The following is a 17,802-nucleotide window of genomic DNA, read 5'->3' as shown; positions in this document are numbered from 1 at the left end:
TCTAGTCCTTTATTAATAAAACTGACACTACAACTTCCATCAAACAGGATCGATAATGATGCCCATTGAAAAACATTGTGCTAACCAAGTTTACTCACACCAAAAGCAAGTAAAGAGTTACAAAATGTTACACATTGTTCTATAATGTTCTTTCTACAATTACTTGGTAAATTTATTAAAAGAATAATGAAATAATATTTGGTCTCATCTTTATCCAAATATCTTTTATTATAATAAAAGTTATCTGATGGAATTTTACTATGTTCTATCGAGTACTTTCTTTGCATCTGAAAGTGAAAAGAAAGTGCGTGCGTGCGACCAATTATCGGCGATTTGCAAATATTTCGCAATGATTTCACCTCAAACGTTTCTATTATAATATTACTTTTACTGAGAATATTTTATTATTTATAACAAGGTCACGTGGTACTATGTCATCAATTTACATCACCGGTCATGAAAACTGGAAATTATTTGTACCCACACGTCACGCCTTTATTTCTGAAGGGATATGCAGAATTGCAACCGGTGCACCCACTTTGCACCTGTGTTTCGTCCTATGATGTGATAGGGGGTGAGTCTATTGCTATATCGGGCACAAATTCCAGAACGTCGGTTATGGAGTAGAAAAATCTACTCTAAAATCTGGGATTCGAACCCAGGACCTCAGAACGGTGACGTAGCGAATAATTTGTACTGCCAACTTTGTAGGAATGGGCACGAAGTGAGACTTTCCTCGCGCGTCCTAACTTACAAAAGGCGATACATAAATATGCTAAACATTTTTTTTTGTACCTCATTAGAGGTCAATATTAAAAGTTTTAAAATTTTGCTACGCGGCTAGATCCCTGCATTGCATGAAGGTGACTTAAGGTTTATTTTCTCTTTCACATACAGGACTTATTTTGATAACACAAAGGTATAACTAATTAATACTCCTTAAGCAAAATCGAATCAAAGAGATAACAGATTCAGAATATGCATTATATTGTCAGTGTCAATTTCAAGAAAATGTGCAGAAGAATCCGATAAAAATATTGTCCGTATTCGAAGGATGAATGCTTCCAGCCTGACTCCCTGCACGACGCTTTCCATCTCTGGGTCCTGATATTTGGGAGACGGCAGCATCAGTATCCACATAAAACATAGCCAGAACCATTGGGAGATGATAGGTAATATGTATTACGAGTTTAAAATTTTCAAAAAGACACATAATATAGATATTTTTTATTAAACAAAAGGACGATAGCCTAGTTAGGAGTAAAACTAATTTATTTTAGTCCGCACTTTAAGTAATTAACTAGTATAAGGGCGCAATGTTTAGGAATACAGTCTAGTTTTTATGCTTGTATATTTTATAATTAGCTTTAATTTTGATTGTAATCTGTTTTGCGTCTTAATTTTATTAAAATAAAATAAAATAAAAACGGACTGCCGAGACGACTGTCCGCAGGTACACATTCCAAGGATAAAGACCTTTGACTTTTCTAAAGTTATGTGGTAATATTATTATTTTCTTATGAGATCTGATAATGACACAAGTAGATTTCGTTTACGTTTTATTTTACCTGAATATTATGAATGTTTGGGGTTTTAGCGTATTATATTTGTAGTGCCAGGTCACAATATGAGTGTGTGTGTATTGCATTGTATTATTGACCTTAGTCACGTATTTTTTATAACATTAACATGTATGAATATTTAAAATTTACATTTACACAAGTGTTTCCATAGTACGTATTTATTTTGAGGTATTTTCTCTGTTTTTGATAATAACACAGTCAAGGATATTCAATATAAATTAATTTGTGTGGTATCAGTTCAGTGGAATTTGTGATAAACTTTGACCTACGCGAAGTACACGTCTTATACGTTAAGATTAGTACGGCCACAGATAACTTATTAAGTAGTAAGGAGCAGTCTTAGCGGTACACTGTAGGTAAGATTTTAATTCGTTTAAGCTTTGCTTATTTAATATTTTATTTATTAATATGATATTGTTTTAAGGTACGTCTCGTTATGGAGTTGGATGCTATATTATTAGGACTTGTTTTGTATTTCCTTCTGGTTGGAATACGTGAGTATTTTCAATAATTATCATCCAAATTAAATAGCTTGATTAAATTATGTAACAGCGCCACCTAGCGATAAATATAAAAACTAAAGTTTACTTGCAGTGATTGTTATAAATGAAGCGTTCTGCAAAACTGCTTGTATTAACAACGCACGAAGAATAAATAACCAGGGTCCACCCGATGTCGAAATAAATGAAAGACGACCGAAGAAAACAATAACCAAACAACCGAAACAAAACCACTCGAGGGGCGACATGCCACAGGTGCATAGAACAAGATATTAGTTTCTACTAAGCGTCACGTGATGCCATTACTAGTACTTATAAAAATGTTCATAGTATTTTTCAAAAGATACAATAGAGAATCTAAATCTATTTTAATAAGTGATAAATTGTTCGAAATTCGAAAGCCCAATACTGGAAGTAAGTTAAAAATACAAGCATTGGAATAAAACGAAAAATGTTTTTATCAAATTGTTTACTTAATCTTATTAAAGAATCTAATTAAAGCAGCTTTAATAAATACAACTTTCTTCCTTAATCTTATTCCTACTAATGTAAAAACCTATTACCGACTATCTGTTTTTTTAAACTATTTATTCTTCAGGGAAGATTTTGTTCATTGGCACTTTGTCAAATATTTTGTTTGTGACATCTTGGAACACGGAGCTAAGAGCTTTCTCGTAAGATTCCTTTAGTTCATTGAATACCAAGTCAGAGTTCTCGTTCAAAAATCTGCAAGAAAATGCAATTGTTTAGTCTATTTGCTAATAGAGGTCATTACCATCGCTTAAAGTCCTTATTTGAGATCGCGATGTCAATTAATTTCCATTTCAGTTGTTCTTCTTTAAAATTAGATAAAAGTAAGTCTTACCAAGTTTAAATTGGTTGTATATTTCGAGAAAACATATTTTTTTTACATGTTTGCTAATATTTATTGAACTATTGTGTAATTTACTCAAAACAAAATAATTTCATCATAAATTTTGTTTCTTCTCACTAGATGTCACTTTTATAGAACTACTCACGCGTTCATGTTTTCTCCAAGCCTTTTATCGCCATTGAATAGATTGGAGAAATGTAACACAACCTTCTCCGGTATGAATTTGACCTTGTAGTCCTTCATGTGCATATACGTCTGACCGTCGCGCTGGACTGGCTCGCCTATCAAATCGTGTTTAACCACCAGATTCACTGAAAGAAAATAATATTTAATTGAGAATAATAAGAAATATTCATTATTCAAATTAAAATGTGTTTTAGCAATCCGATTGACTCGACTTCTAAGAAAAGGAAACTAAAAGAATAGCTTTGATTTTAGCACTTCTATTCGCCAATAGATGGCTTGGACAATATTTATGATATTTCTGACTGTCCTGTTTATAAACATAGGTAGTATTATTTAAGTCTCTCACTTATTTGTAAAACTATCTCTTCATAATATTCTTTACTCTTTAAAGATTTTAAATTTAGGACTTCTGAACCATATTATGTTTTAAGTACATATCAAAAAGGAATCCTTCACTTCATAGAGCTCACCCATTGTTATATTGGCAATACCCTTCCCTTGAATGGGTAGAACAAGAATCCTCCCTTTCATAACATAGTCGGCGATGAACTCCATTTTAGGCGTGAGAGAGTCTGTCCTTAACCGGTAGTTTTTGAGATCCGCTCTGAAAACAATAAATAAAGCTATTAGGAATGGTAAAACCCCTACCTGTCAGGCCGAGCTGATTACTTCGGTTTGTACCATGTTTTCATTATAATTTTTATCCCTAATTTAAAATGTGCATAGTCATATAAGTATGTAATTTTAATAGTTGTTTAGAAATAATAATTATTATTTTTATACATTGTTTTGATGTATCATAAGCACAACTTTGTTGGCCTACGTGATAAATAAAGTATTTTACTTTTATTTTTATTTTAAAACAAAAGTTAATATTGGCATTGACTTAATCAGAAGTGGAAGAGACTGGTGAGACGAACGTCGATTCAAAACCCTTAACTTACTTTTCATTTTCTAAATTACGCGTGCATTGATAATTATTGGTGGTTGTGACGGTAAAGAGTAAGATCACGAGGAAACCTACATAAGAATTTTGACGGTATATGTAATCTGCTGAGTTACACTAGGCCAGCGTGGTGAACTAAGGCCTAAATCCTTTTAATAGTAAAGACTGTTACCAACATTAGAACAGTTATATAAGGTTGATTTTTTTTTCTTTTTCTTCCTCCTACCCTTAATCCATTCCACTATGGAGACAACATGCCTTTTCAAGTATTTCGCAGAAAGAATTCCAAAACATACTGTCCCACAGGGCATGGTCTTTACTTGCAGGGTTAAGGCCTTACTCCACCATGCTAACCTTCTTTCTAAAAATGAACTTAATAATGATTTACTTGTAAGTAGTAAGTATGGAGTCTGTGAGGCCGTGCAGTTTGATATTCTTGTAGTTCTGCGTGATGACCACTGGGCCGGCACCGGATTCTATGTTGATCCCGGACACGTGGAGCGGCTCCATCTGCGGCACCGACAGCGATGATATACCTGGAATCATTGAAATGTGAATGAAAAACCTTCTACACTATACACTCCGTGGTATATTGTCGTGAGTTTAGGAATACGAGGGACTTCTGAAATATTTGGGTTACCGATGCAGTACCATATGAATAACAACTGGTTACAATATCATTTCCACTATATAAAATAGTTTTTACATATTTATACATATCTTAAAAGTAATATAAAAAATGAATGACCCCCTGATGGTAAAGCTCGCCCCACCAAGTGCAACCAACCATCAGTCGCTAGATATTCAAAGTGAGGAATATGAAAGTGAGAAGAAGGAATGTGACAGCCAAAAATACCTAATGCCTGGGTAATCGACACACAGTGTAATTGAAATTCCACACAGACATTATCAAGAGCACATATGGTATAAAGTTTACCTTCTTTCATCCTCCGAAGAGCGTCGGGAACAGCTGACTTTAAACAATCATTCAGTTTGGCATCTTTCTGTCGACACCGTGTGAAATCTTCCGCTAAAACAATAAGAAAATATTTTGGTTCACTTCCTATTTAGGTCTCGTTAATGAAATTTTAGCTTAATTGTCGAGATGAGACGAATGTCCAAAACCTAAAGGCACACGTCTGACGTTTCTAAAGTTACGTGTATATTCTTTGTGATAGCGCTTGTTTTAATGGTGAAGGAAACCTGTATACCTGGGCCGTTATCTATAGGAGTTTTGAGAGTGTTTGAAGTCTACGAATCCGCACTACGCTAGCGTGGTGGACTAAGGCATAATTCCTTTTCTACTAAGAAGAATGAGGCCCCACTCCATTTACCTTCAGGTGCAGTGGAGTGACTTCACCGTGCTAGTATAAAAATAAATGGAAATCGACCGCAAATATACACGTATCCAGTACAATATTGGATACAAACCAGTAATTAAAGCTAAGCTATGCTACACTGTGTACATGACATAACGGATCACGCAAGACCACGTAATGTTCTCCGTGCGGACTACATCTACGGTTAATTTTTAAACTCGTTTACTTTAGAATTGACTGACGGTAAGTAAAATCGAGAGTTAAGGGTTTTTTAGTATCGGACCCCGCAGTCAACCCTGGAGAAAACTTGCGAATGAGGTGCTGGAATTTCCCGGTTTAACGACAGCAGGGTCCTGGAGAAAATTTGGGAGAGGATATCTGGGGGAAGGAAAAGGAACCCTCTTAAGACGGGAGAAAGGGAGAAAGCCAGGAATTTTTTTCTAGATAATTTATTTATTTTCATATGCCATTAAATTGTATTGCCCTGTAGTTTGTAAACTCTTTTTTATGTAATATGTGGGTGTTTTTTTTTTTAAACGGTGATAGCCTAGTTGGTTGTGGAACGGACTGTCGAGACGAATGTCCGCAGTTTCAAAACCCAAGGGCGCACACCTCTGACTTTCCTAAAATGATGTATGTACTCGTTGTGAATTATCGCTTGCTTTAACAGTGAAAGAAAACATTGTGAGAAAACCTGCATACCTGAGAAATTCTCTATAGGAATTTTGAGAGTATGTGAAGTCTATCAAACTGCACTAGGCCAGCGTGGTAGACCTAATCCCTCTCAGTGGTAGATAAGACCCGTGCTCAGCATTTTGACAGTATACATATACAGGGCTGCTATTATTATTTGCGTTTATCCAACTTTGTAAACACGGGCAATTAGCATGTCGTTTACTAATCATGATTGCAGTTCAAAGATTTATGTTAAGTATTTCATAAATAATAATTCACCAGACTAGGTGTTGCATTCCGCACATCATTCTTTATGATTTCCTAGAGCTATAAGTTTCCAGTATGTAACATATATTTTCCTGTAATAATGTAGTGAATCATGGTTGATCAGTATGTAGGGATCGTCTTCGTGTAGCCTCGTTCCAAACATTATTGTATTAATGCTCTTTTTCTCGCTACACATTAGTATTCGAAACGTTTAGTTGTTTATCTAGGATTTGTGTTATTGTTAGCGATATAACATAAAGTAAAGATATAAGCTAGCATAACTTGGGTCTATTATGAATAGTAAGTTATCCGAAATTGAATTAAGAATTATTATTATCCATTCAGAAATCTTAGGTGTTTGAAATTCGGTGAAATGCGTAAGTGTTAATAGAGATGCATGATTTATGAAGGACGTCACCTGTATTTCGATGTGATGTGCGAGCGAGATAGAAATATTAGATTATTATATTTTATGTGAACTTTAATTTTTAGCAGCGGAGAGCTTTAAACACCGAGTTGAAAGATCGGTACGGTAGCCTTTGCCCTGCTGTGGTACAAATAGATTAATGAATATTTTTATACAATATAAGCTTTCTTGCATATTTTTAAATAAATTAAATATTAATAAATAAATAACCATCAGCGTAAAAGCGTAATAATTTATGCGTGACCTAAAAAACCTGGAAATTTCCTAAAACAGTAGCCGTGGTAACTTCCCACGAGAACATTTCAACAGAAGGTCAAGGAGCTGTTTGTTTGCATTGTGTAATGTGAGTTAAAGTGGTGCCTCGTGCCAAACCGGTATACGGATTATTGGGCTAGGTTTTTACAGACAGATTTGATAGTATGTGCCACTACTCTCTTTGGGTTTGTAGACAAAAAATGCCGCAGATAAATAACATTTACTGTTTTCCCTATTTTATACAGAATAAGTCGAGAAAATGAGCACACATGTTAGTGTCGGTAGACATACACAGTCTTACTTATAAAAAATTCGCAAAGCTATGCTTAGTTAAAAGACAAATTTACTCGATCAGCTGTAAGTCAAAACCCGCCATCTTGCCTCTTAATAAGGTTTAAACTAGGAAATCGGTGATGTTTTTGACCGCTATTTAAGCAATTCTTAAGCTATTAACGCTAAAACAAGTTTATAAGACTGATAGAGATAAACGATATAAACACGAGAAAAAGTGTCGACAAAATTTTGTAGTGGCGCGCATCTTAGCCTGGCAGGACTCGAGTTTGCTTTTTGATTGTGTCTCTCATTAACAGCGAATTTTATGGAATAAATACAACGACATCTATGTTGAAATAAAACAACTTTTCGGATTTTACCGCTGTTTTTTATATCATAATTTTCTCTCAATATTTTGAAGATGCGCAACCTTTATTGTGATTGGGTTATTCTATTTTAACAAAAATTACTGAGTCGCAGCTCGGAGTCGGGAAGTTGGCAGTGTGATACCCCCGTGCCTCCGAAAGCACCTTGGTCCTGCGCCTGATCTTTCTCCGGTCATGTCGGATTGCCGTCTCACCAGACTATAAGAGTGAGCGAACAGAGAGTGCACCTGTGTATTGCGTACACACTTGTGCACTATACTACCTCTTGCGTATTTGGCTGATGTACGTTCAGACTGGCCGCCGTGGCCAAAATTCGCCTCGGAGAGATTCAATTTTCTTACGTCACTACGTTATACAGTGGTAGGATATATTTTATAACCACCCGGATAGCTACCACTGCACACAAGATGGTAAAATCCGCCATCGGGGCCCTCGTTATTGTGTCGCGTTCCGGGATCAGCCTGTGTATATCCGGTTCCAACAGGCCGGCAAATTGTATCGTTCGAGGGCTAACCATCACTCGTCAATCATTATTCTATTGGATCCCCTTTTACTACCACGTACAGTGTGGTCGCTCTGCCGTATAAAAAATGCTATAACCAGGGTTCACCTGGCGCCAATGCATGTCCAAACAGATTGCGCACTAGAGATGACAGGCGAAAGAACCAGTGCGTTGCTCAAACGTGGCCCAATCTACCATGGCTGCGAAATTATGAAGGTCATCTTACAAAACGCTCGTCTTGGTACATAGTCGCCTATGGTCTTTCACTTCATATACAGTTTAACTCGCGGGGTTTTCTTTATTAATTTTTGTATCTATAATATAAAAATAAATCGCTGAATATTTTTCTAAGCTCAAATCTCGAGAGCAGTTGAACCGATCTCGTTAATTCTTTTTTTTGTAATATTCCTTGAAGTACGAGTATGGTTGTCACGGAGATAAAAATTAAAAAAATTGCCTGAAAAAGTCTGAACACTTTTCTATATTCCCATACAAAAGATTCGTAATAATACTTAAAAGTCAATTTGAACTTTAATTCCATACCGTAAAGTTTAAGTGTTAGTGGAGGGTTTCCGGGAAGGCAAAACATTTGAATGACGTTAGTATCATATAAATATTAATGTCAATATGTCGACTGTTAAACGGTACGAAGTTCGGCGGGTCAGCTTGTTTTTAAACGGTTTTATTTAGCTCACCCCGTTTGTTTGTTTGGGTCAAATTTAGTAATTGAAATTTAACCCTCTTCCCGTTAACCGATTGATCTGAAATTTGGTATACGCCTTTGATTCTGGTGACAATACAATTATCCATATTCAATATTATTGTGAATCCAAGATGGCTGCCGCTACAAGATGGCGGACAACTTAGTTGTTTTCAATCCCATCAATATGGATATCAAATGAAAGGGCTTGTCAAGTAGAATTCAGTGCACTATACAAAATCAAAGATGGCCACTGCTACAAAATGGCGGATAATGTAGTTTTCAATCCCATCAATATGGGTATCAAAATAAAGGGCTTGGTAAGGATAATACAGTATACTATACAAAATTACAATATGAATCTCCCACCCAAGTGAAGATCTAGTATCCTGTCGAGGACTGTGTGGCGTTAGGGTGGCTAAAAATGATACCTCGCTAGGGGAACACCACCCAAGTTAAGGTAAAAGGTAAAAGCGCGCCGAGAACTGTATGGCATTAGGGTGGATAAAAATGATATGTCGTTAGCGTTTTCCCCTCAAGATTCAGGCACATCTTGTTGTACATAGCCTTGCCCCTCTATTGGACCTCTGGGGGGTCGACCGTAAAAATGTCCAGTCCTCGTGGGAACAAAATGGTAACAACAAATTCTACAAAAAATAAAAACACAAAAAAAGCAGAAAAAAATACAAAACACACAAAAAAAAAAACAGAAACACTAATACCAGCTGATATCAATAAGACTGGGGGCTTACCAGCAGAATTAGAAATATTTGTGGGAGCAAAAGTCATGTTGCGGTCCAATATTGACGTTTCAATGGGATTAGTTAATGGCGCTATAGGATATATCAACGAAATCGTTTGGTCCCTATTTCGTCGAACTCAGATGTACGCAACAGACGTACCTTCGGTTCGAATCGACTTTGCAAGAGACGGCGTACATCTTATACACCCGAAAGCCATACAGTTTCCAGCCAAGTTTAATTACGGGACGGCTGAAAGACGAATGTTGCCCTTAATATTGTCTTGGGCTTCCACGGTGCATAAAATAAAATGTATTGAAGAGTTTGACTGCAATAAACTAACAGGCAAGAAACCTTGCAATAATGAGGCACTCAACGAATTGAATAGAATGAGAAATACAAACTAAAAACTTAAAAATAAAAAAGTAAAAAAAATTTTAAGTTAAACGGTTTTATATTGCAGATAAATTTACTAAAAGCTAAAAAATAATTTCATGGATACAGTCATGGGTACCAATATGTATACATTGTTATATTTCCAAAATAAAGTAACTCGTAACCTACTCACTTTCTGGAAATATCTATGGTCACATAAATTCCTAAAAATGCAATATACATTTATGTAAACACCTATGACAAAAGATGTCATTTTGAAATATACAAATTTTAAACATATGCATTGATTAAACTAAAATAAAATCGTGGGGCACGTCCACTTTAAATGAATTTTGGATGACCTTGGGATTAACTGTATCATATTCATTGAATAATGAAATGATAACTTTAAGATAATCTTTGATAGTTTTAGATATTGGACGTGCCCCACGATTTTATTTTAGTTTTATCAATGCATATGTTTAAAATTTGTATATTTCAAAATGACATCTTTTGTCATAGGTGTTTACATAAATGTATATTGCATTTTTAGGAATTTATGTGACCATAGATATTTCCAGAAAGTGAGTAGGTTACGAGTTACTTTATTTTGGAAATATAACAATGTATACATATTGGTACCCATGACTGTATCCATGAAATTATTTTTTAGCTTTTAGTAAATTTATCTGCAATATAAAACCGTTTAACTTAAAAATTTTTTTTACTTTTTTATTTATATAAATGAATGACCAGAGCAAGCTGCCTGATGGTAGCACGACTACCTACTAACTATATCTACCTAGCTGTGGTAAAGGGTGAAATTTTCCGAGCGGGAACTCAACAAATCATATAAATACTAATATGCATAAATGCGGTTTGCAATTCTTTCTAATGATAATTAGATTCTAAGTTAATTACGAAAAGGGTCGCTGGCGGGAAGCCGCTTATATTGACCCTTTGCCATTGCAACCTAGTAACAATATTATTGCACTACCTACGCTCGTCAATCAGAAACATACGTCTCACAATTCCTAGTTACTTTCTCGTAGGTGAGGCTGCGGTTGTATAGGTATCACCACAATGTATATCTCGCTACGAACTAACACAATGCTCTGGTGAATTCAGTATGAATAAAAATCGTATAATTACTTGGATTTATAACACTTAAAATGCAATGTCTGAAGATAAAGACCGCTTAGGTTTAACCCGGTTCGAAATACAAAGTTCTATACCCTTAGAATATAAAAAATACGCCACGAAAGTCAGTGTCGTTTTGCTGTGATTGGTCGAGAGACAAGCACGTGACTCACTTTAGTATCTCGTCCAATCACAAACATCATAATCAAACGAAACGTACCTTCGTGTCGCGTTTGTTATTAAATAATTGATTTATTTTATGTGCAATTCTATAAATCGAACTTTCTTTTATATGCCTAGTATAAACCTACTGCGTACCTGATAATTTACGTAAAACGAATGCTATTATCTAACTAGAATGAGGCGGCTCCACTGGGTCAAGGTGGGTGCACTGCGCGCGCATCGCGAATTTTAAACCTCATGCCACATGTCGGTGTGTGGCATGAATATATAGTTACTGTTTATCGGTACTTCGAAAATACTATCTTAATAGTAATCGTACTTTTTAGGAGTATTATCTTGGAAACTATAAATATAATGATTTCTTTTGTTTACGCGAATGTTAAACATCGAAATAGACTTCAGCTGAGTTAGACACTGGCAGCTTATTCTGAATAAATCGGAACATCAACTAAATTGAAAAAAAAAGTATAATTGCAAAATATAGGTAGATATCGTAACGTTGACTTTTTGGACCACCAATACACCAGTTCGCCCCGGGACTAGGAAAGCTGTAAAGTCTTGGAAACGTCGGGAGAAAAATTAAAATATCAAAAACACCGATAAATTCCGAAAACTTATTTTATTTCGAACTATATAATGTTTGTATTTGTGTATAAACTCACGCCTTTTAACTACGAAAGAAGACAGCTGGGCACATAGTCTACGCACTTTTCGCCATGTGAATTCGTCCCATAATATTATAAACGACAAGCTTACCGCCGCATCGAGGACAAATTCCAGATTCAATATCACTTGGCTCGACATGTAATTCGAACCCAATACCTTAAAGCATTAGTCGTCTCGTGAAGGAAAAGGTGATGCTTGGCAGTTAGAAGTAAACGCAGAAACTCTTGATAATATATATCAATAGAATATATATATTAATATATACTAATCTCTTTTTTTATATATAATGTTAATTTAGAACATTATGTATAAAACAAATTCTCCAAAAGCTGTCTGTCTGTATGTGATCGATTGTCTCAAAATCTACTGAATGGATTTTCGTACGGTTTACACTAAAAGATAGTGCAATTCTTGAAGAAGCTTTAGGTTATTAATTCATTACGATTTTATGTAAATTGATTGAAATATAACGATTACTGTTGAAGAGGTCGGGTGGTTGTAAAAAATCTCGTGGGTCGGGATTTACGTGGAAAAACCTTTGACACACTGATTTCCACGCGGGCAAAGCCGCGAGCACAGCTAGGTTTAGTATAAACCCTCGGTTGAAACGTACTACTGACCGTGTTGCGGATCGTTTACCTAGCGTAACAACGTACGTAACAAGTGGTTTGAGAAAGTTGAAGCGCATAAGGATATGCGTTCCGTAAACTAAGAGTTTATTCATTTTAATAATATTCAGTTTCAAAAGTATTGAACAAAGTCAAAGCTTCAAATCGCCTGTACACGTTTTTAATTGAAACGGATTTATATTATTGAAAGTACGCAGTGTGCGATTTTTTTTGATACGGGCATGACAAACTGACCCCGCCACACCTAATGGTAAGTGGAGTAGTGTGCATATATTGTCGACGAGCGATGATTATCCCTCGTCAGTTGCCACAACTATACCAGCCTCCCCCAATCCCATCCTCTTCCCTCCCTCCCTCTTCTATGTAGCCCTGTTGTCGTTAAGCCGAGGGAATCCAGTATCCAATTCGCAGGTTCTCCCTGTATTGACAACAGGGGAACATACAAAAAAAAATAACACTATATTTATAGGAGACTTTTACATTATCTTCCTAGATTATGCGAGAATCTAAGTTACCTCAGTAATGTCTATTTACGCCGTTAAGCCGATGTGTGCACTGTTGGAATCAGTTTGAGGATATTATACCCAGCATAATGAGTTAGCGTTGATAAGATTTAGAACTCCAGGTCTCAGGACAACGAACGCAGTGGTAAGCAAATTCAATGTTTCAGTTTGGTTTCAGTTCAAAAAAATCCGGATAGCATTTTTTTTAACTTATATGTTTTTTCACATCACCGGGCGAATGTCGTTGTGATAAATAACTAAAAAGTAGATTAACTTTTCTTGGGATTCACGATTATTCCATGCTAAATTTCATCAAAATCGGTTCAGTAGTTTAGCCATAAAAAGTAAGAGTTACATTTTGCATTCAATATACTACTTATATAGTATGTATTTTATTATTACAAAACAAATGTCGATCATTGCTCATTGCTCCCAAAACGCGCATTGTTATGTGCGGTGCGTCGCAGACCTTGCTAGGTTATTGCTTCGACCCCGCAATAATGTACTCGCGGTATAGACAAAGCATCGTTGGACGATAATGTGCCGTAAACAGGAGGTCTAGGGTACATGGCGTGTTAAGACAATTTATATTCAATGGGGAAGCACATTAAATACAATTGGAAAACAAACGAAATTGCGTCGAATGTTGGATGACAATAGTAACTTTTTATTGCCTCTCTTGTCATTGGAAAAATTAAGAGATCGAACATATTTTTTTGACAAAAAGTTACTTTCAGTTTACTGTTCTCCTTCCGTGGATGTATACATTATATATATAAATCCTGATGGTAAGCGATACGACCGTCCATAAACAGTAGAAACATCATAAAACATTTTGAATTACACAGTATTGTTTGGTATTCCACTGAGCTCGCCATCCTGAGACATTAAATGTTGAGTCTTATTATGTCCAGTAGTTACACTGGCTACAATGTAATTAATCCACGGGGTATATAATATTATTTTTCTTTATTTATTTATATTAATAATTAGGATACAATCATATTTTAAAAATACTGGCGTTCTTTGCACTAGGCTCGCAGGCCTGTATCTATGTATGGGATGTCTATCTAATACACATCGGTGGATAATATCAGTTTATAAAAATATAAGGATTCTCTATGTGAACGCGATTCCAATTACCACAAACTCCATCGAACCCGAGACCTTCATCTCAGCAGCCTGCTCCACTACACTGTTGCAACATTGTCGCGTTACAACACATGTTAATTGAACCTCGATTAGGAACATGTAATAACAATTAAACTTGTTAACGTAATTAGATGTAATATCATTAAATTAAAACTTTCTTTTCATATGAATTAATAATAATATCAGCTCTGTATTATATACCATCCCATTGCTGGGCACGGGCCTCCTCTACTACTGCGGGATTAGGCCTTAGTCCACCACGCTGGTCTAGTACGGATTGTTAGACTCCATACACCCTCGAAATTCCTGTAGAGAACTTCTCAGGTATGCAGGTTTCCTTCACCGTTAAAGCAAGCAAAAATTCACAAAGAATACATACATCATTTTAGTAAAGTCAGAGGTGTGTGCCTTTGGGATTTGAACTTGTGGACATTTGTCTCGGCAGTCTGTTTCACACCCAACTAGGCTATCGCCGCTCGATATGAAATGACTTATACTAATATTATACCTACCTACTTTTTTAAAAAACACAGTCATTAGTAGGGAGTGTTATTTACTTCTTACTTTATTAATAAATAATTGAATAAATGAGAAAATTAGAGAAAATGTTTATACAACCATATTTTTGTTAGAAGTAAACGTAGAAATAACTAAACGGATTTGAATGAAAATTGGCACATAATCATGTCTTGTATTAAAACATAGGCTATACATCTAATCAGGTAATTTGCTCTCATGGCACATAAAGGAATTCTATAATCAGGTTTTTTAAATTAATGGCGCCGGCGTCCTGCAAGTAGCAGTATGAATCACTGCAGTAATTTGGGTATTTATTGCGGGAAGGGCTTTGCCCGCGAGTAACTATAACTTTAAATGAAATATTTAATTAGTTATTTAAAGTAAACAAAATATTGTAGAATTTACTGATGTTTCTAGAGACTTACTGATGTTTCAGGCATACATTTCGAATTTGAAATAATTTGTAAACCGGTTAATTTCTTCAGAGATTAATTCCTACTATGAACTAAAGTTTAAATGGTAGAGTAGGCCTTTGCTCAGCATGAGCTGGCTGATATTATCATCTTCAATGATGTTTAAAAATATATTTTGTAATATTAATTACTGACAAAATTATTAAAGCAAGAAGTAAAATACTCTTTACAAATAATATGACGTGTTCCGCTTTTCAGACCTCAATCAACGTTATTGAGAATTATGATTGATTATTAATGATATATAATAAACCTTATAATAATGCTTGTGATATTAGAACCTTTTTTAAACCGAGGCTTGGAGTAACAAGAAAACTTGCAGGAGTCGACTTTCGAGCAATTTTTATGGTTGGTATAAATAATCGCGGCAAGCTGATTTTTGCAGTTTCAAGTTTGTAGGACTTCATAAAATCCTATGTATATAGAACTATTGATATACTGCCGCTAGTGTAAACGCACTTGTAAGTTATTACGTGATATATTGCTGCAAAATTTTACTAGTCTATATTAAACATGATGGTATTAAGCTTTTACACCCTCTACTTCGAATAAAAATACCAAGTGTCCATAAATAATTGTATTCCGTACATAACTAGGTACGGCATGGCAATGCATAGCCCGTTTATCTGTCAGTTAACAAATAATGCAAAATAAATACCTACTTCGATATATTTAAATAGTAAGACGCTCTAATACTGACAGCTTTTCTGTCTTTCCGTTCGAAAATGCAAAATGATTTGAAGATATTGAAATAACAGGCTTCATGTCTGAAGTAATCGCTAGGCTCTTAGAATACAAGACTATAAAACTGAGGTCACATTTTGTAAGAAAACGGAATATATAGGAGGCTAATAAGCATTAGGAAATGCATATTACTTAAGATTCTGCAGAAATCTAACCCTTCACACATGGCGGAATCTAGGAAATGCAATCTAGGATGGCTAAAAAATTAACATACCTATATAATGCTCAAATAAATGTTAGATAAGTAATAGCAGATTTTTTTTGGAAGTTAAAAACGTTATGATTTTACTAATATTGGAAGATGACCTAAACTAAAATTCAAAGTTCTAAGAAATTGCAATATCACATTTAGAAAAATCTGGCTGAAATAATAAACGCCTTAGCCGGTCTCGGCACGTAAACTTCGTAAGAAAATGTTTAAATTAAAAATAGTAACTTTCGATCAATTAAAAAACACATAACCGCGTATCTACGAAACCGATTACAAAATAAAAAACAAAATGCAACTTACGTAAACTGTACTGAGCATTCACCAGGCTGAACACCACGCCAAATGATATTACCTTCACAAACATTATTAAAAAAATAAAACACGATATAAAAACAAAACGTTCGAAAATTCAAATTTGAAACGTCATTGGTTGTGCGTGACGCATGCGCAGTGCAACTGATTCGCGCGCGAGAATGGCCGCCGTATTTATTTGTCGTGGCGGGAAAAATTGCGAAATCGGTTGTGCGATGGACGATTGCTTCAGTGTGTCAAGAATCCAAGATACGAGTGACAAAACACTGCAAAATATATATAATCAGTAACGGTGGAGTTCTAAAGTAATCACGTGTTAGTTAACTTAAATGGACAATTATTATTAACGAATGTCGAAATTGGCCATAATGAGGTTGGTACTCTAAAATGTATTTAATTCTGCAGCCTTCTAGAGATCTATTTATTCCCAATGTTTTTATTTTTAAATTGGTCTAATAATGTGACTATGTACGCCGCATCTGATGGTAATGATAGGGCTGCCAAATAATATTTTTTTAAATATATTTTTTTTAATTACATAAAATTGTCGACACAATTATGCCGGCCTATTGGAACCGTATATACAGGCTGATACCGGAATGCGACACTTACGTGGACCACTATGGCGGCTTTTAACACCTTGTGTACGGTGATCGCTAACCTGGCGGATATAAAATATATCCTACCACTATCGGTTTTATTACGTGAGTGGTACGAAAAATGATAGCTTTGAACTTTAGCGCCATCTATACGTCACTAGTACCATCTATTTTAATCATCAGATTGAAAATAATTTTTTTTCCTACGAAAGCAAACTATCATGATTTAAAGCAACCAATATATTATTTCATTACTTGGACCATCCGAGTGTCAAATATTATCTAAATTCGTTTAACAATTTCTGCGTTTATTCCTAACAAACATTCAAACATATTCACGAACTTTTGCATTAATAATATTGCAAGCAGCAACATAAATAAGAAATTAGATTGTGCAATATCGGCTTGCTATTGAATTCTGTATGGTAGCTAACTGATATTGCTGGAGCTATCGAACTTCTTGCCCTTCTTTATTCATTGTATTTAAGATGACAATCATGATTCTTCTAGAATCGTGGGTGTTTACGAGCGATTGAATAAATTTTACAATGCTCTCACAAGAAAATCTTGCGTTGGCCTTCAGGGTAGGAATACAACCGGATTGTTATGGTATGCTGTTTTTTGATGACAGGTCTAAGATATTGGTAAAAAAATATTTCTATT

The 17,802-nt window shown here is 35.2% G+C and overlaps 1 protein-coding gene and 1 long non-coding RNA gene across 2 annotated transcripts; one reads left to right on the top strand and one right to left on the bottom strand.

Moving 5' to 3' along the window:
• The first annotated feature begins 1,733 nt into the window (after positions 1 to 1,733).
• Positions 1,734 to 2,583, top strand: LOC115448432. The gene is made up of 3 exons (XR_003939105.2): positions 1,734 to 1,939; positions 2,008 to 2,077; positions 2,178 to 2,583. It is a non-coding gene; the product is annotated as an uncharacterized LOC115448432 (long non-coding RNA).
• On the bottom strand, positions 2,536 to 16,703 carry LOC115448431 (protein takeout). The gene is made up of 6 exons (XM_030175867.2): positions 16,529 to 16,703; positions 5,027 to 5,119; positions 4,478 to 4,625; positions 3,614 to 3,747; positions 3,103 to 3,268; positions 2,536 to 2,809 (listed from the first exon to the last, which is right to left on the bottom strand). The coding sequence occupies exons 1-6, from the start codon at positions 16,590 to 16,592 to the stop codon at positions 2,671 to 2,673; spliced, it is 744 nt and encodes a 247-aa protein (XP_030031727.1). The 5' UTR covers positions 16,593 to 16,703; the 3' UTR covers positions 2,536 to 2,670.
• Positions 16,704 to 17,802: the final 1,099 nt, after the last annotated feature.

The sequence above is a fragment of the Manduca sexta genome, chromosome 9 (assembly GCF_014839805.1).
Source record: "Manduca sexta isolate Smith_Timp_Sample1 chromosome 9, JHU_Msex_v1.0, whole genome shotgun sequence".
Taxonomy (NCBI): Eukaryota; Metazoa; Arthropoda; class Insecta; order Lepidoptera; family Sphingidae; genus Manduca; species Manduca sexta.
The sequence above is the reverse complement of the archived record's forward strand: the minus strand, read 5'-3'. Positions and strand labels throughout refer to the sequence as shown.